Genomic DNA, 21,204 nt, shown 5'->3' with positions numbered 1-21,204 from the left:
GGGGTTGGAAAAGCAGGAAAAGCTGACCCTCACCCTGTCTCTGTGTATGAAATTGACAGATTACACAAACAATAGCAGCAAGAATCTGTAGACCTGGGTCTACGTCTGATAATTTGGTGCTTGGTTAGGAATCTAAAAATCAGCACAATGTTATTACAAAATAAGCAAAACCATACATTTTTACAAAAACACTCCCAGGTGGGTCTATATAAATGTATCATCTACAAAGCATTGATGCAAATAAAAATCTAGTGTACAATGCCCCTTTAAAAACTGCTGAATAATGGGTTAAACAATGGCATTTTCACCAAATGCTAATGGAATGCTATCACTTGCTTGAAAGCAAATATCCTCTTTCCATTGAGGGTTACCATGGGACTCTAGGTTATATGGGGGTCTATTCTTCTTTTATTCCCTGTAGGTAATTTAAGACTTCTGACATAGCTGCCCACTCATAAACACCTTAATAGCTCTTGTCTGTAGCCTGTAAGTATGGGACGGATTATCTAATGGTCCCTGGGCTGGTGAGATTCCATAAGAATTTCCCTGGTGGATTGATTTAAACCCACTTATTACCCTGCAAGCAGGGTGTGTCGTTAAGGGGGAAAATACTGCATTTTTGTATGGGGAGGAGACGCATGCATTACAAAACTGCAGTAAAAATTGTTTTTTAAAAATGATGCAAAATGAACAATTTAACCATTCACACAAAAATATGCAGAAAAAAATGGTATTGTTAAAGGGATATGAAATCCAAACAATATATTTTGTGATTCAGACAGCACATACCATTATAAAAATGTTTCCAATTTACTTCTGTTATCAAATGTGCTTCATTCCCATGATATTCTGTGATGAAGAGAAACCGAGGAAGACATCTGGAGCACTACAGGGTAGAAAATAGTGCTGTCATCTAGTACTTATACAAATGGATAACATTCTTGCAAAACAGATGCCATATAGTGCTCTAGAAATTGGCCGGCTCCTAAGCTTATGTCTTTGCTTTTCAACAAAAGATACAAAGAAAATGAAGAAAATTGATAAGAGAACTAAATTAGAAAGTTGTTTAAAATCACATGATCTATCTGAATCATGAGTAACAAAATTCTTAACCAAAAAAATCGTATTTATGAAAACATATTTGTATGTAAATTACACAGAAATTAATGGTATTAAATATGCACAAGAATTTAAGTACATTGATTGAAATTCGTACTTATTAGTACAAAATACAAAGCATATTTGTTGTTTTTTTGTAAAATGGTATGAACATGGGCGTTCCACGGGCGAATATGAAATTGTCTCTCTAATCCCAGCGTAATTCTGTAAAGATTTCCACACTACAGATTCTTGTAAGCTAAAAGGTGGTGAGCTTTTCTCAAAATATTCAAAATACATAGAGCCCTAATAGAAAAACTCATGCATATGAAAATGTAGGCGATTGTAAGATGCCATGCATAAACAAATTGTGATTTATATTGGCTAGAGGATTTACTTTTTAAAGTGCGACCCCTGCTCGCTGCTAACTCCACGGAGTGAAGTGTCCCTTTCCAGCGAGCTCCATTACTTCAATAGGAGACATCTCGCCACTCACAGGGACTGCCCCTTTTTTACGATAATTCCACAAGGGCAGCCACTGTGAGGGTCGTCGAGAAAATCCACGTATGATCTGATCATCGAGCCCAAAAATTTACTTTAAACACTTGCAGCATTACTTTAACCCTTTGAGTGCTAATGACGGCTCTGAGCCGTCACAGAATTTTCCCACTCTGGTGCTAATGACGGCTCAGAGCCGTCACTAGCACTCTCCCACCTTGAGGGAGATCTGGGGGCTCCCACCCGCTCCTACCCCGGCGATCGTGCCTGTAAAGTGACAGGCATAGCCGGGGCTTCCCGTTTTGCGTGGTGACGTCACGCGCAATAACGTGATGACGTCACCGCGCAACTTTATTTATACTTAACAATGTTAAGTATAGGAGCAGGGGGCATGCTGATTAGAAGCCTGTATCTCAGGCATCTAAGCAGCTATAGACCCCCAAGACCCACCTTTCCAACAGTGTAATCGCCTCACCTTTCCAACAGTGTAAGTCTTGGGAGTCTGAAAAAAATAATTAAAAAGTTAAAAAAATAGAAAAATAAACAAAACATTAAAAAATCTTAGCACCCAGGTGGGAAAGTGCTTAGCACTCAAAGGGTTAAAGGACAGTAAACTCCTTGATTTCAATTTTTTTTTTTGCTTCCTTGCAATAAATTAACATATTAGGAGAGTGTGAAAATAATTGAATGAATTAAAACATTGCTTGCTTCTGTAGAGCCAAACTCCACCACTATTTGCTTATATGAAGGAGCCAATCAATACATGTTACTGGAACTGACATAAATAGCCGTTATCAATTTTGTTAGATAAAGTACAGTTGTTTTCAATTCTTATCTGATAAACCCTGCGGATGCCAATTACGGACAAATATGTGGGTTAGACTTGCCTGCACTTACAGTCCTCAGAACTATAATATTTTATAAGGGACACTAAACAGCTTGTAATAACAAGAAATCTCTCTTGTCTCGCTATAGAATAATATATTAGCGAAATCTAAGCATTTTTAAATCAAATTAACACCTGGTTTGCTGCAATTGTATTTTCAGTAGCCTAATCCTATATTATAAAAGACAAGAGTTTGTCTGAAGCCGTCATGCGCAGTTCAGACAAACTCTTGCAGCTGATCGCACGCGCACCCACCCGACAGCAGCGCGAGGACCCTGCAGCACAGCTGATCGCAGCTGGACCCTGCAGCACAGCAGGGGAGAACCGGGCAGCACAGGAGAGAGAGAGAGAGAGAGAGAGAGAGAGAGAGAATGAAATATAACACAACACGGCCCGTGTGAACGGGCTTTAGGACTAGTTAATCTACTATTTGCCTATATAGGAGCCAATTCATACTTGAGACTAGCAGTGTTCATTATATTAAAGCAAAGTACACTGTTTGCAGTTGTTATCTGCTAAAGTCAATTAGGAAAAGATATGTAGCAGGGTTGTCAATGATAATTCTTCAGTGTGCATTTCCATTAAAAAGTCTGCAATATTCAGAGCTAAATTTCATGAAAAGGGGAAATGAAATGATGAAATTGTTTTAATACGTGTAACTAAACATTTTATTTTAAAATCTTAGGGTGTTTACTGTTCCTTTAAATTACTAGAAAAGGGGGCAAATAATGAAAATAAATGTTAAAGCTATTTTATGAGTCATAAACAAACATTTTATATTACAGTTACTAAAGTAGCTAATGTCCCTTTAAATGAACAGTAAACACTGCGATTTTTATATAAAATGTTTAGTTATGTATAAAGAAACTACTTTGCAATATATTTGTATTATTTATTTGCCCCTTTTCATGTAATTTATCTCTAAAATTGAGCAAATTCTAATGCTCAGGATTTCAAGTGCACCCCAGGGACTTTTCAAGGCTAGCTCTGATACATATTTGGTAATATGGTAACAACAGCAAATAAATGCATTGTATACTAACTTTATGAACTGGCTAGCCTGGTAGACTGCTAAGTAAAGCCAACATTGACTTCTCCAAATAAGGTAAATGGTGGGCGGATTTTGGCTATTGAAAAATAATTGCCAAATAAAGGATGTTAATTTGTTTTAAAAGTATTAAAGGGATAGTAAAGTCAAAATTAAACTTGCAGGATTCCGACAGAGCATGTAATTTTAAGACACTTTTAATTTCACTTCTATTTTCAAAAGGGATTTGTTCTATTGTTATCCCTTGTTGAAAATGAATACGTACATATCCTACACAAGTGTGAGCTAGCTGCTGATTGGTGCCAGCACACATTTGTCTCTTGTGATTGGCTAACTACTAGATGTGTTCAGCTAGCTGCCAGTAGTGCAATGCAGTTCCTTTAGCAAAGGATGACAAGATAATGAAGCAAATTTGATAATAGCAGTAAATTGGAAAGTTGTTTAAAATTGTATGCTCTATCCACATCATGAAAGAAAATTTGGGGGTTTCCTTTCCCTTTACGTCTTGGCTGAGATGTTCTATAACAGCACAATAACATGTCTTGTAATTACAAGGTGTTTACTGTCCCTTTAAAGAAAGGGCTTGTTTGACTAACACAGGTTTTCTTCAGACATATCTGTAGCAAGATGTAGATATGAACAATACTTCCACTGTATAGTCAGGTGATCACTATGGTAACAGTGAACACCTTGCAAGGGAAAAAAAGTGCTTTTATTTCTGTACTGCACAATGGGGCCTCTCTAATATATAATGTAACCCCCAAAATCCTGTATGGACCCCTATTTCACATGTGGTTACCCTTGATGACAACTTAGTAAGATTGATCACAGTAACAGCAGTGGTCAGTGGGATATTATCAATATTATTTACTAAAATCTAAACAATTTTTTTTACAGTTATTGTTGCGGCTATCCCACATGCCATGACTTATAAATTATAATAATGACATATTGTGAATCTGCTGGGCCTGGTCTTTATTATACGTATGCTTTCCCGAGACACCAGCTCCAAGAATTCACAGAATATATATATATATTTATTTAATAAAAACACAAAGGGGCCGAATTATCAAGCTCTGAATGGAGCTTGATGCTCCGTGTTTCTGATGAGCCTTCAGGCTCGTCGGAAACACAAGTTATGAAGACCGCTGCTCCATAACCTGTCTGCCTGCTCTGAGGAGGTGGACAGACATCGCCGGATATCAACCCGATCGAATACGATCGGGTTGATTGACACCACCTGATAGCGGCCGATTGGCTGCGAATCTGCAGGGGGCGGCATTGCACCAGCAGTTCATAAGAACTGCTGGTGCAATGATAAATGCCAAGAGCGTATGCTGTCTTCATTTATCAATGTGCAGCGGACATGATCCACAATATCGGATGGCAGGATCACGTCCGCTCACACCATCTTAAATATGCCCCATAGTATCCAAAGCACAAAGCTGCACAGATCCTGCGCTATACAGAACTAATAGTATTCACCAGTGTGAATGGGATGGGATTCAGAGGGTGCCTAGTAGAAAGAGAGTAATATGTAAAACAAGGGTATTTCAGCGCTATTGGGTGTTATAGACACAATAGTCTTAATAATTTATTATGCAGTATTGGTGCCCGAGTCCCATGTATAAAAGCTCACTATCGGTTAGGTTCCACTTACTAGAAGTTACCCCAATCAATATGAGGTAAGTTGCCACATCTGTGAGAGAGAGACCTCAAGTGTAGTAATGGGGCACCTCCCTAGTCTCTTGGAGTATGTTAGATAAGTGTGTCTGGGTAATAGTTTCTCATGGCGTCACTGTAAAACTAATTTATGAATATTTTCTGCATATCTATCTATCTGTCTGTCTATCTAGCAATCTAGCTATCCATCTATCTATCTATTTATATGCATTTTGTGATTTCCTGATGGCTGTCTAATAATGCATTGGGAAGGAAAATGTAACTAACTTTGAAATTTGTCAGAAAAAAACAACAACTTATTTGAAATTCAAATTAAGTGGTTTTGCATTGTCTCTTTATGCATTTATTGATTACTAGTACTAAAGCCTGTGTACACGGGCCATTTTTTGCAGTACAGCGGTCCCACCCCTTGCTCTCTCCCCCCTCTCTTTTGCTCTCTCTTCCCCCCTCTCTTTTGCTTTCTCTCCCCCCTCTCTTTTGCTTTCTATCCCCCCTCTCCTTTGCTCTCTCTCTCCCCTCTTTTGCTCTCTCCCCTCTTTTGCTCTCTCTCTCTCTCTCTCTCTCTCTCTCTCTCTCTCTCTCTCTCTCTCTCTCTCTCTCTCTCTCTCTCTCTCTCTCTCTCTCTCTCTCTCCTCTTTGGCTCTCTCCCTCCTTTCTTTTGCTCTCTCTCCCCCCTCTTTGGCTCTCTCCCCCCGGCCACGCCCCTTGCGACACCTGGCCACGCCCCCATCGCAACGCTCCCGTCGGCCACGCTCCCTGACACTCCGCTTCAGCCTTGCTCTGTGCTGAGTGCCGAGTGTCAGGATCCAAACGGTCAGGTATGTTTGTCACGTGCAGTCTCTACTGCGCATGACTGCATCTGACAAACATACTTGGCCATTTATTATATAGGATGTTATTCTACTGTGTTTAGTGGTCCTTTAATAAAGTGAATTGAACAGATTTTTTAAAAATAGTATGCTCTATCTGAATCATTAAACTTTAATTTTGACTTCCATGCCCCTTTTATTGATTATAACAAAAGTATGCAATATTTTGGACCTACATGGTCCTTAATCATGCGGTCCTACAGGGTCCTCTTATCTTGCATGATTAAGGACCATGTAGGTCCGAAACGTTGCTATTTTTTGAGGTCTCAGATCCTCCAATAACGTTTTTCACCTTTCTATATAACTGTGGTATGCTCACATATCTTTTGTGGACTGTGCTTTTTGGAGGTACCAGATATTCCATTGTGACCCGCACACTTTAAGAAAAATACAATGGTGCTACACTCTACAAATGATTGGTATAACTGTATATATAACTTAATTTTAGTTTGTCACAACATTTTCATTGCACAATATCATTGTACTCATTAGATTCTGGGCAAACATATATCTATACATTATACATTTTTTTTAGTAAAATATATTCTGACAATAAAAAAATACTTGTTCTGTTTTGAATAATGTAGCTTTATTTTAGACAGGTCACAAATATTTATTTTTTGAAAGTGTAATAAATATTAATCTGTGTATCATTAAAATATAGAAAACTGAATTTTCTTAGTTACTAACTAAAATGTAATTTCCTCCCCCCCAGGTCTAACATCCATGAACTACAAAATTAAATTTGCTCATAGTACATCAATGACTGTGGAGAATACTCTTTCCCTTTGGCAATACAAATACCAGAAGGTTAAACAGAGACACCATATCTACCTATAGGTTTGGGAAAACTCGACTTCAAAATGGCAAACTCTCAGCTACAGTGTTTGGCAGACGACTGTGAGTTTGCAGATGTTACAGAGTCCAGCCCTGAATTTTATTACTCAGAAAAGCAAAGGACAGCCTTAGAAACCTTGTTGTCTTATGGCGAACAAGCTTTTCAAAACTGTCTTAAACAGGAAGGTATTCGTCATTTTCTATCAAAAGAAGAAATTGATTCTATCGAAAAATCTGTAACTGATTCCCAGCTTGGGAAAATAGAGTTGGAGGATGAATCTGAACTTGATGAAGACTTGAGTGTGAGCTACTGGCCTTCAAAATCTGATGTTCCAACCCCTGGACTAGATCTAGGTTGGCCTGAAGAGGGCACATGGAAAGGGATAACCAGGGCAGAGCTATACACTCATCCTCCCACTAATAATGCACCTCATATTAAGGTGGTAGTTCGAAGGACTATACAGAGTGCTTTAAAGGTAAAGTACCATACTGTGTTGGGTTTATGTTTTTTGTTTCACAAACCAGTTGTTGGCAAGCTACACATCACAAGGATTTGTTTGGCAATTAAAAACTTGGGCTTCACAGGACATCATTTTAAACTTCAACCCTATATCATTGTTTATACTAAAGAACAATAATGTCCCAGTGTTTAGTTTTGGACTCATGCCTGAGTAAAGAAATGCTCCATAGCAACTGCCAGATTTATAGAAAAGATAGATAATCCCTTTATTACCCATTCTCCAGTTTTGTATAACCAAAACGATTATATTAATATACTTTTTACGTCTGTGATTACCTTGTATTTAAGCCTTTGCAGACTGCCCCCTTATTTCTGTTCTTTTGACAGACTTTCATTTTAGCCAATCAGTGCTGACTCATAAATACCTCCATGGGAGTAAGCAGAATTTTTATCTATATGACACACATACTAGCGCTGTGAAAAACTGTAAAATGAACTGAAATAAGAGGTGTCCTTCAAGGGCTTAGAAATTAGCATATGAGCCTACCTAGTTTTAACTTTCAACAAAGAATACCAAGAGAACAAAACACATTTGATGATAAAAGTAAATTGGAAAGTTGCTTAAAATTGTGTGCCCTATCTGAATCATGAAAGTTTAATTTTTACTAGACTGTCCCTGTAACTAAAATACAGTATGTGTTAAATAATGACTTTTCCTGATATGCATCAAAATGTGAAGGACAATTGGTGAGTTTGTCCATTGAAAAAGCACCTCCATACAATATAAATAACAAAGATGTACCCTGTACATTACGTGTCGTTAAGGTGTTTTTGTCCCTGTAAAAGTGCTGGTCTTTCTGCAAGGGACACAACGTGATATTACAACATGCCTCACTGCCGGAGGCATTGGGCTATAGCGCGGTATAGTACCATGCTATTTAAAATAATCCCTTCAATTAAAACAAATGTTTATTTTTTTTAGATTTTGGAAAATGCTTTGAAAATTAGCGCATGTATGTATGCGTGAAAGGCGTCAGACAAAGGGAGCACCTTAATGGACTTTAAGTCCCGGATCCAAAAAATGAATGGATACACACTATGGGACTCATCGCCTTTTTTCTCTTATTACATATCCCTTCATATGAACATTAAAATCAGCCAATCACTTTGTTGCATGCTTAGGAAACTTTCAGCATACTGAAGTATAATGGAGGATGTCCAGACTCTTTGTAGTGAATGGAACTAGCACAATTTTTGCAGATGTATTTTACAGCAGAAGCAGACAAAATAAACAATAAATAATAATTGATAAATTAAATTCAGATAGAGAATGCACTTTATTTCTCTCATCAAATTTGTTTTGTTCTCATGGTATCCTTTGTTTAAAATTATAAATAGGTTGACTCAAAAGCAGGAAAGCACTACTGGGAGCAGGCTGGTGATTGATAACCACACACATGTGCCTCTTCTCATTGTCTCAGCAGGTGTTCAGCTAGCTCCCAGTAGTGCATTGCTTCTCTAGAGCTAACTTTAACTATGTGTTTAACCCATTTGCAGGAGTTAAACTCATGCTTATATGCAAGAAAAACTGCAATAATAAAATACTTTAACCTCACCCTTTAATTTTACATGGACATTAAATGTTGGATTTAATGTTTTTTTCTTTAATGCAATGATTTTTCAGGGTGAGAATAACTTTTTTTTTTTTTAAAGGGACATAAAATCCAACATTTTTTCTTTCGAGAGTGTAAAAATAATAATAAAGAAAAGCTTTCCAATTTATTTCTATGATCAGATTTAGAGGTTGATTGCAAATTTAAGGAAATGTATCTAATGCTTTTCAACAGTCAATGATCAATAAAGTCTATGGGAATTTTTGTAGATAAATCATTTAATAAGTTGCTCTAAAGGATTGTGATCAACTCATTACTTTGTTCTGTTTGTATTCTTTGTTGAAAATCATACCTAGGTGATTGGTGGCTGCAGAAATATGCTCCTTGTCATTGGCTTACTAGATGTGTTTTAGCTATGTGTTTACCATACGCAGGAGTTAAACACAAGCAGCAGTGCATAAACACAATGCCCTAACACATTAGAGCTTTTTTTTCACTCATGCCCCTTTAATGTTTTAAACAGCAAGCTTGCTGAGAATGAGAGATAAATTAAAGGGCACTTTAAGAGAAGGGAAAATACTTCTTAATTTATGATGTTGTGTATATTGAATATCAGGAAGTAAATATAACATATATATACCGAGTTAAAAAGTAACAATAAGTGATATGTTTTTATGACAACCTGTTTATGAAGGTACAATGTATATAAGTACTTTAAGCAGTAATAAATATGGCAGAGTGAACCTACTGCGCTGAAGCCATTTTTACTGTTGCGCTTGCTTTTTATAGCTTACTTGATAAACAGATTGTATGGGGCATATTTATCAAGTTCCGTATAGAGCTTGATGTCCCTTGCTTCTGGCGAGCCTGAAGTTATGAAGCAGCGGTCTAAAGACCGCTGCTCCATAATTTGTCCGCCTGCTCTGAGGCGGCGGCCAGAAATCAACCTGATCCAATACTATTGGGTTGATTGACACCCCCTACTAGCGGCTGATTGGCCGCGAATCTGCAGGGGGTGGCATTGTTCTTGTGAACTGCTGGTGCAATGATATGCTGTTGGCATTTATCGATGTGCAGTGGACATGATATGCTACTTCGTATCATGTCCGCTCGCACATTGATAAATATGCCCCCAAGAGTCATTCTATTCTAACATTAACAATATAAATCTCTATAGGGCGAAGTCACTCATCAGTAAGTGTCACTACAAATAGATTAACTCACTGCTTTTCAAACCTCTACTTGGGCCTCCCCAACAGGCCAGGTTTTGAGGATTATCATGGATGAGAGCAGGTAAAGTAACCATGTTTACTAATCAGCTGATTATTTCACCTGTGCTCTAGTTCAGATATCCTCAAAATGTGGCTTGTTAGGGAGGCCCGAGGACAGGTTTGAAAACAAGTAGGTTAACTGATCTTTCTGCTTCATACTTACAAAGGGGGAGTAAAATGACTGATGTATTTAAGTTATTGACAATCACTTTTTGTTTCTGGCAGTCAAAAGAGGGGTAACATTGTTTATTTATATGTGTTCAGTTCTGGCAACCAAAGAGGTAAGCATCGCACAGATCAGTGTGGGATGCTGGCTCAGATTGGTTAAGTAATTGCTCAGTGCCAATACTGGCACTTCTCTGGGTGAAATTGCTGATTTGTGAGAAATATGGTAAAGGGTAGATCTTAGTGTAGAATAACACTAAGCTTATGGGCTCTTAAATTTTAGCCTGGTGGTCAGTAAAATCAGCTAGGTGGTGTGCCCATTGAGGGCTAGATTACAACTGGAGCGCTATTTATCACTTGCAAGCAAACTACTGTAGAAGTAAGCTTTTTGAAAGTAAACCGTTTTTGCACAATTGTTAACCAGACGAGCACAAAAAGCCAAACTTGGAATATTGCGCCTGCATTAAAGTATTCCCCCATAGACTTCAATGGAGCTTGAAAAGTGGAACAATATTTAACATTTCAATGTTCTTCACATAGAAGAATATGTTCTATTTATTCAAAAATACATACATACATATATATATATATATGTTTTTTTTGGTAAAATATATAGCTAAACATATACATATGAAAGACTGTTTTAGTGGGCGTTCCATGTTAAATTTGATTGACAGCGCTGTCTACAAGCAGTCGGTAGTGCTTTGTCTGAAGAGTTACAAGTCCTGCAGTTCTATATCAATGAGTTGCAATTATTGCCACTAATGTTATATACGCTCCTAAGCAATGTGCAACTGTCTACAACGCTTGCTGTTTAAACAGTTGCACATAGCTTACTACATAACATTATTGGCGATCAATTTTACTACCCCTGCGCTAATCTTTGGTCTTTGTCATCATAAATTAAAATGTAATTATGCAATGATTTATAAACCATTCCTGGATGAGTTATATGTTTGTACCAAGTTATAGAAAATAACCACATACAGAATTTATAGTTTATAGTGTGGCTCCATTATTGTTTCACAATAGCTCCTAATGCATAATATAAATCAATTGGCACAGTTATATTAAGAGACTGAAACACTCCATAACTTTTTATTCTATCACCCTGTAGCCACCCCTTCTTGCTGCTTGCTTGTTCATATTAACGCCCAACCTAGAACTACATGAGCGCTACTGTGATGTAGCTGGTTGTATGGACACTATTGCGCACAAGCTGGCGGCCATGTTTCGAACTGTTGATATTTGCGTACAAGTGCACTTATTGGAGCATTAATGCTCATTTCTTGTGGGCTTGGGCTAGATTATAATCTTATAAATTAAATTATATAGAAAGCTTACATTTTATCTAATAGATGTCTATTGCAATATAGATTACAATTATACATTCAACATAATCATAAATAAAACAATGTGACCAGTTTTGAACAAATATTTTACATAACTTTCAGTTGAAATTCTATATAGCTGGCAACTCTAAAAGATATCACTTATTAAGAATGGCTTGTTAAAATCTGAAAAGTGAAATTCCTCATAATAAAAAATCTCAGGTGTTTGTTTGCTTTCTTATCAATATCACTACAATCTGTTTGAAACATATACAGAGCTCTCTGTTGTTCTGCATTTTGAGTGATTGTCATGGTTTGGAAGCTCTGCTTGATGTACCAGATTGCAGAGAACCACTTAGTCATGACTAGGCATGGGCGAATGTTTCGCAACATTTGAAAAAGGAAATTAATTTTAACACATTTGTTTGTTCGTTTCGAATTTCGATTTTTTTTTACAATATTCTAACATTCCTTTAATGTAATAGTATTTCTAATGCTTCCTTTAAATTTTGAATTTGAATTTTCTAATAATTCGATTCGTATTATGCAATATCCAAATTCGAAAAATTCAAATTTATATATTTGCAACAGTATTTCTAATGCTTTCTTTAAATATTCAAATTATGCAATATTCAAAATAGAAACATTTGAATTGATATATTTGTATCTATTATGTATCAATTTACTAAATTCCCTACCACATGATCTAGTGAACTTCTGAATAGTATTTGTTAAATCAAAGGCTACATTCGAAATTTTAAATGTGGACATTCAATCTAATTATAAACATTCAAATACGAAAGTGACATTCGAAAACTGTAAATAGCATTCTATAATAGAATTTTTAAGAATATTCGTTCTTATCAACATTCGATTATGTAATTCGAATTTCTACAATAACATTCGTTCTAACATTCGAATTAGAATAAAAACACATTCGCATATCCTTAGTTATTACCCCAATTCACCCAATCATGCCCAGCTCTGCTCAACCCCCATCCGGCACTGCACACTCTTCATCTATTTCTGACATGAGTTTGTCATGATTTGTAGCAACTTCACCACCAGTCTAACCATCCTGGATAGGCACACATGAAACCTGTACACAACCGTCTCTCTGCCTGTCTGGAAGAGAAAAACATCCTATTGACCTTGTGTAGGCAGTTGAAATTATGTTTTCGTAACAGAAAATAAATAATAATAAATATTTCTACATATATCTGATGTTTTTTTAAACAAATATATATGTATACCTATATATATATATATATATATATATATATATATATATATATATATATAGATGATGATTATATATATAGGTATAGAAAGATATATACAGATATATATAGGAATATCTATTTATGAATACATAGAACATATTCCTCTATGTACAGAACATTGGAATGTGAAATATTTACATTAAAGGGACACTGAACCCACATTTTTTTTTCGTGATTCAGAAAAAACAAACAATTTTAAGCAACTTTCTAATTTACACCTATTATCAATTTTTCTTCATTCTCTTGCTTTCTTTATTTGAAAAAGAAGGGCATCTAAGCTATTTTTTTGGTTCAGAACCATGGAAAGCACTTGTTTATTGGTGGGTGAATTTATTCACCAATCAGCAAGAACAACCCAGTTTGTTCACCAAAAATGGGCCGACATCTAAACTTACATTCTTGCATTTCAAATAAAGATACCAAGAGAATGACGAAAATTTGATAATAGGAGTCAAATAGAAAGTTGCTTAAAATTGCATGCTCTATCTGAATCACAAAAGAAAAAATGTGGGTTCAGTGTCCTTTTAAATACATAGTTAAAAAGTTTATTAAATATGCTTTTGCATGTTTTCATCTACTTAACGGGAAAAGGCCCCAATGCACATATATATATGTCTATATATGTATACATATATATAAATGTTTTTATATGTGTATATATGTCTGTAAATACATATACAAGTACAAACAAAGGAGTTTCCAGCCATGAGTAAGATAAAAATTATAGATTTATTGGTATATATTAAAAGCATATACAAAGCATGAGGGTTTAAAAAAGGGCATCATATCAGGTCTCACGCGTTTCAGCTCTGCTGAGCCGTACTCACAGACCTCTGATCTGGTGCAGTAACTGCACAGCTATATACACATTGTAATGAGGTTAATTAAAAACACACTTGCCCAATTTAATTGCTGTCTGTTAACCCCTAATGTCACTATTATCCAGTTTGCAGTTTATAATTTGTATGGGGTACAAAAGACTACATGTGTATGTATATGCTATCTTATTGGGGCTTCTGGAGTCTATTGTAATATGAGATGTAACAATTAATTAATTAAATAAATAAATAAATAAAGTCTATCTGCCCATTGTATAGTGAATTTTGCCACTTTTTCTTTTCATTAATATATATGTATATGATGGTCTACAATCAACTATGTGAAAATGGCAGTATAGTCCTCTCTATTTTTAGTTTTTAATCTTTAACGTCTTGTTGTTCTCTTTACATTAGATATAATTACAGGAAATTGTTTAAATTAATACAGGAACTCTGGTTTGGACCCATAGTTGATATTAGGGTTTAAATTTTCCATTATGGGACTATATGACTAATGGGTTCATTCCCAAAAGTTTATGAGTTCAAACCTAGAGTTAAAACCATAGGGAATATTTGTTTTTAAGCGGAACATCCAATATACCTCTTTCTTACTAAGTATATATTCTAGATCACCACCTCTTGAGTCTAGGATTATTTTTTCTACTACTGTCCATTTGAGTGATTTTGTGTTCCTATTATGTACCTCTATAAAGTGCTTTGTTATGGGTAGGAGTTTGTCTTCTCTTTGTCTGTTCTTTTCTGTATCTACCGTGATACTAGATAAATGCTCTCTAATCCGGTTTCTTATTTCCCTTACCGTTTTACCGATATATTGAAGTTTACAAATGTTACACTATATGAGATACACTACCCCTTTGTCTCTGCAATTTAAGTGTCTGTTTATCTGGAATGTTTCACCAGTCTTCATCGATTTAAAAGTGTTTCCTATATCTGCGTGTTTACAGGCTTTTCAGTCACTATATCCACACTTATAGAGTCCTTTAGATTGTAACCAAGTTGTTGGTTTATTTGTTTTTAAGTTTGTAGGGGAAACTATGTTCCCTATCGTTTTGCCTCTCCTATATGAAAATAAACAGTTTCTGTCAATTATTTTTGCTAGGCTACTGTCGGCTTTCAAAATGGGTAAATGCTTTTTTATTATATTACATATTTGATTATACTGTGGCGAATATTGTGTAACAAACTTAATTCTATTAGTATCAAACCTAGGTTTCTTTTTTGGTTTTGTTTTAATCAAGTCTTCCTGTTCTTTTGTGGACACTGCCATACGGGCATTTTTTATAGTTTGTTTATTATAACCTCTATCTTTTAGTTGTTTGTCTAAGATCTTAGCCTCCTTTAGATAGTTTATTTCATTAGAGCAGTTTCTTTTTACTCTGATGTGTTGGCCTTTTGCTATGGCCCTAAATGTTTCTTTAGGGTGGTTGCTCTTTGCATGCAAAAGTGCATTTTTAGTTATTGGTTTTTTATATATAGTTGTCTCAATTGTGCTACTAGTAATGTTACCTTGTAGCGTGAGGTCCAAGTAGTTGATCTCTCTATTATGTAGTTCATGTGTAAATCTAAATCCCATTCTATTAGCTCCTATGTATTTTAAAAAGTTCTCTATTGAGGTATCGTCCCCCTCCCATATTAGGAGGAGGTCGTCAATAAATCTGTTATACAGTTTAATGTGTTCCTTGAAGGGGTTTCCACCTGCAAAGATGTGGCACAGCTCCCACCAACCCATAAATAGGTTGGCGTACATGGGGGTGAATTTGGCCCCCATAGCTGTGCCACATCTCTGCAGGTAGAACACCCCTCCATATGAGAAATAATTATGCGTCAAAAGGTATTCTATGATTCTCAACAGATATTCCTGAAAAGCCTCCTCTAGATTGCTGCGTGTATGTAAGAAATATTTTACTGCTTCCAAACCAAGTACATGTTGTATATTACTGTAGAGTGACACCACTTCTAACGTTAGCCATCTACTTTTGGTAGTCCAAGTTACCTTTTTCAATTTTTGTATTAAATGTGTGGAGTCCCTAAGATAACTGGTTAAGTCAAGAACTAAGGGCTGTAAGATGGAGTCCACCCATTCTGATACAGGTTCCAATAGAGATCCCATCCCTGATACTATGGGGCGCCCCTGCACATTCTCAGTACTTTTGTGTACTTTCGGGAATATGTGTAAATATATATATACACATATAAATTCATTGATACATATTTTTACATATATAGACATCTTTAGACATGTATATGTATGTATCTCAATGTTAAAGTCCTCTGCAGCCTTTTTTTTCTAACACGCGAGATCTCATATCTTTGGGCCCTTATAACTTTATTGTGCAATATTTTTTTTCATTATTTTTATTAGACAGTGTTATTATGAGCGTAAGTGTAGTTTTGTAATGTATATTTGATGTGTTTTGTTACACTTTTTTTGGAAAACAGCTCTGAGATAGCGGTAAGGATTATCGAGTAAATCCACTTGTAATATGAGTGCAATTTAAACAGAGCACAAACAATTGCAAAAACCCTTGCAAATTTTTTTGCGCTCCACTTGTAATCTAGCCCTTAATAGACTGCAATATAGTGTAAATATAACTTTATATGTACTGGGAAACCAAAAAATGTGTGTGACTTGCTTTATTGCTATATTCGCTTTACCGAACCCGCAATATCTCTGAGGTATGCCTGCATATGTAAATTCCTTTCCTAATTCCTACCAAAATGCACAGTTCTTATGTTTCATTAAAACTCCTGTGCTGAGTAGATACGACTGCCATCATTTTTACAAACAAAACATTATTTGGTGAAGTAACAGTACTGGGTGCCGTTCTCTATCGAGAAGCAAAATAATTTCCACACCCAGACTGGCAAGCCTTCAAGATAAAGAAAGTTAAACATGCCTATAACTTGATTCATGCAATAATTCTCTTTTATAGTTCCTTAAGGATATAATATATATGGCACATGTAATTCTTTTTTATGAAGCAATGTCTTCTTGTTTAATTAACTTATACAACTCATTTTGTGACAGCTGAATTTACAACATGATTATTTATGACCTTATTTACTAATGTTAGTTTCAAAATATTTAAATGTATACTCAAGTATTAATCTGGTATAGACATTGTGGCTGTGAGAAAAGGGGCGTGGACGACATTTATGTTTTTATGTGTTCCAGGGACTGAACTATAATTTAATTAAAAATCCCATTACAAAATGTAGAGCAAAGCTGGCATGGTACGCATAAAAAGGATGTTAAAGTCATATTTTTTCTTTGTTTCATCTAATACTGGGCTAGATTCATTTAGGTTTGTTGATCATGGGCTTCGTAAGGAAGAGCTCATGTTCAAAATTCACTGCACTATGGTTCACCTACTGTATCTTTCAAGACATAAATTTAGTGGTTGTTCGTGTCAATAACATCTATTATTTTTTAAGAGTCTAATACATGAAATCTTGTATAAGAAACAAGAAGTTATTGATCAGTGGTTAACGCTATTATAGCAGCAATAACTTCAGAAATGCTTGAACAATGGTAAATGTTTGTAAGTGTAGAATTTTTAATATCTGTTTTGTTATAGTAAATAAGTCTCACTGGATCAAACAAAAAGTGTCTCAGAAACCTTACAGTTAGACTGAAAGGCTGACTGTGTTGCTTTCTTGGGATGTGATCAGATTTTTTTTTCTAAATTAACCCTCGACCATGAGTATAGAATTTATAAAGGCTGTTTGTTTAGCTCATGTGAAGTATTTTGTTTTGCCGTTGAGTCTCACTATATCGAAGCTGATGAGGTGGTCTCATTTTCATTTTTATTTCATTTTTTTAATTGTGTATGTGTTGAGTGGACTGTTTTATAGTTGGATTATTTATTTCATTGTATTTATTAATTTTTTATTTCAAATTTGATTTGTGAGGGTTTGAAGACATTTTAGTAATTAAGGTATCCTTCACTGTGGAACCAGTTCTATGTAGCAAGAAGTAAACAGTTGTGAGATATATGCAGTAACTTAAAGGGACATTAAACACCTTGAGATGGAAAAAAAATAAAATAATAAACTATATATATATATATATATATCTATCTATCTATATATATATATATATATATATATATATATATATATATATTACTAGTCCTAAAGTCCATGTACACGGGCCAATTTTTTAGGTACCGCGGTTACAACCCTTGCTCCCTCTCTCTCCCCCCTCTCTTTTGCGCTCTCTCTCCCCCCCTCTCTTTTGAGTTCTCTCTCTCCCCCTTATTTTGCACTCTCCCCCCTCTTTTGCTCTCTCTCTCCCCTTTTTTGCTCTCTCTCTCCCCTCTTGTGCTCTCTCTCCCCCTCTTTTGCTCTCTCTCTCCCACCTCTTTTGCTCTCTCTCCCCTCTTTTGCTCGCTCTCTCTTTTCCCCCCCTCATCTGCTCTCTCCCCCCTCTTGCTCTGTCTCGCCCTCTTTTGCTCTCTCTCTCCCCTATTTTGCTCTCTCCCCCCTCTTTTGCTCTCTCTCTCCCCCCTCTTTTGCTCTCTCTCTCCCCCCTCTTTTGCGCTCTCTCTCCCCCCCTCTCTTTTGCTCTCTCTCCCCCCTCTTTTGCGCTCTCTCTCCCCCCTCTTTTGCTCTCTCTCCCCCTCTCTTTTGCTCTCTCTCCCCCCTCTGTTTTGCTCTCTCTTCCCCTCTCTTTTGCTCTCTCTCTCCCCCTCTCTTTTGCTCTCTCTTCCCCTCTTTTGCACTCTCTCTTCCCCTCTTTTGTGCTCTCTCCCCCTTCTCTTTTGTGCTCTCTCTCCCCCCTCTCTTTTGCTCTCTCTCCCCCCTCTTTTGCGCTCTCTCTCTCTCCCCCCCTCTCTTTTGCTCTCTCTCCCCCTCTCTTTTGCTCTAACTCCCCCCTCTCTTTTGCTCTCTCTTTCCCTCTCTTTTGCTCTCTCTCTCCCCCTCTCTTTTGCTCTCTCTTCCCCTCTTTTGCACTCTCTCTCCCCCTCTTTTGTGCACTCTCTCTCCCCCTCTCTTTTGAGCTCTCTCTCCCCCCTCTCTTTTGAGCTCTCTCTCCCCCCCTCTCTTTTGAGCTCTCTCACTCCCCCCTCTTTTTTGCGCTCTCTCCCCCTCTTTTTTGCGCTCTCTCCCCCTCTTTTTTGCGCTCTCTCCCCTTCTCTTTTGTGCTTTCTCCCCCTTGTGCTCTCTCCCCCTCTTTTTTGCGCTCTCTCCCCCTCTTTTTTGCTCTCTCCCCCTCTATTTTGCGCTCTCTCTCTCTCCCTCTTTTGCTCTCTCTCTCTCCCTCTTTTGCACTCTGTCTCCCCCTTTCTTTTTTGCGCTCTCCCCCCTCTTTTGCGCTCTCTTTTAAACTCTCCTTCCTCTCTTTTGCACTCTCTCTCCCCCCTCTCTTTTGCGCTCTCTCTCCCCCCTCTCTTTTGAGCTCTCTCTCTCCCCCTCTTTTGTGCGCTCTCTCTCCCCCTCTCTTGCGCTCTCTACCCCTCTCTTGCGCTCTCTCCCCCTCTCTTTTGCGCTCTCTCTCTCCCTCTTTTGCGCTCTCTCTCCCACCTCTCTTTTAAGCTCTCTCTCCCCCCTCTCTTTTGAGCTCTCTCTCTCCCCCCTCTCTTTTGAGCTCTCTCTCCCCCTCTCTCTCCCCCTCTTTCTCTCCCACTCTCTTGCGCTCTCTCTCCCTCTTTTGCTCTTCCCCCGTCTTCTGCTCGCTTTCTTTCTTTCCTTCCTTCCTCTGTTTTGGTCTCTCCCGCCGGCCACGCCCCTCCCACACGCTCCTGCAAGGCCACGCCCCCTTGTCACGCCCACCGGCCACACACCCTCGCCATGCCTGCCACGCCCCCATCACGGCACGCCCGATGCCGGTCACGCCCCCACCAGGTGTGTTTGTCCGCGCAGTCTCTACTGCGCATGACGGCTTCAGACAAACACACTTGGCCTTGGCCTTTTATAATATATGATATATGAGATGTAGGGTCCAGATGTCAGCGCTCATAGAAAGGAGGAAAGAAACAAACAGAAGAACAAATTATGGTACAGTATGAAAGCACTGATGTGTGGTGTGGCCAAAAGAAAAGAAGAATATTGCTCACCTTTTTTTACCTCAAACTTGTGAGGTATGTTTGTAGTGTGGAGGGGATGTAATCCCTATCTGTGTAAAAGTTGTTCACTTCTGGGTGATCAGTTGGAGTATGGTATTCCTTTCTCCCAGTATCCTTAGGGTCTGGTAAGCTTCTCCTCTGTGGAGTATGGTAAACTTTTCCTGTGTTTTGGATGAGGTAAGTTTCTTCCTTGTCACAAATTTTGTGCTTCTCCTCTGTAGTGTATGGTATATTTCTCCTTTTATGTGAGGTGTTGTAAGCTTCTCCTCTATGGAGTATGGTAAATGTATTCTCTATGGAATGCTTTGAATATTTAGTAGAAATCTCTAAACAGTGGCATTGGATTAAAGGCACAGTATACACTCATTTTCATATAACTGCATGTAATAGACACTACTATAAAGAATAAGATGCACAGATACTGATATAAAAATCCAGTATAAAACTGTTTAAAAACTTACTTAGAAGCTCTCAGTTTAGCTCTGTTAAAAAGGTAGCAGGAAAGCCCACTGCAAGTGGGAAATAAGACACTCCCCCCCTCCCCCTTCTTTTGCATATGAAAAGACCCTTTACACAAACAGGAGCAAGCTGGAGAAGGTAGCTGACGGTATTCTCATAAAACTTTGGGGCTTGGTTAGGAGTCTGAAAATCAGAGCAATGTTATTTAAAAATAAGCAAAACTATACATTTTTTCAAAAAATAAAAACTTTATGGGCTATATAAATAGATAATCTACAAAACATTTATGCAAAGAAAAAATGAGTGTATAATGTCGCTTTAACACTCCTCCTATATAGAGTAAAATATTCAAAACACTCCATAGAGAATACATTTACCATACTCCATAGAGGAGAAGCTTACAACACCTCACATAAAAGGAGAAATATACCATATTCTACAGAGGAGAAGCACAAAATTTGTAACAAGGAAGAAACTTACCTCATCCAAAACACAGGAAAAGTTTACCATACTCCACAGAGGAGAAGTTCACCATACCCTAAGGATACTGGGAGAAAGGAATACCATACTCCAACTGATCACCCAGAAGTGAACAACTTTAACACAGATAAGGATTACATCCCCTCCACGCTACAAACATACTTCACAAGTTTGAGATCAAAAAAAGTGAGCAATATTCTTCTCTTTTGGTCACACCACACATCAGTGCTTTCATACTGTACCATAATTTGTTCTTCTGTTTGTTTCTTTCCTCCCTTCTATGAGCGCTGACATCTGGACCCTACATCTCACAATC

At 37.3% G+C, this 21,204-nt stretch overlaps 1 protein-coding gene across 1 annotated transcript in view; it reads left to right on the top strand.

The window, feature by feature from the left end:
* The window catches only part of FAM83E (family with sequence similarity 83 member E), a 139,521-nt gene that overhangs the window by 4,892 nt on the left and 113,425 nt on the right, over positions 1–21,204 (top strand). Inside the window, exon 2 of the mRNA XM_053690658.1 lies at positions 6,798–7,395. Coding sequence (XP_053546633.1) covers positions 6,946–7,395 — 450 coding nt within the window. The 5' untranslated portion in view covers positions 6,798–6,945. The remainder of the gene's footprint in view (positions 1–6,797; positions 7,396–21,204) is intronic.

Source organism: Bombina bombina, chromosome 8, assembly GCF_027579735.1.
Source record: "Bombina bombina isolate aBomBom1 chromosome 8, aBomBom1.pri, whole genome shotgun sequence".
In the NCBI taxonomy this organism is placed as follows: domain Eukaryota; kingdom Metazoa; phylum Chordata; class Amphibia; order Anura; family Bombinatoridae; genus Bombina; species Bombina bombina.
This window is presented reverse-complemented; position numbering and strand designations above follow the sequence as displayed.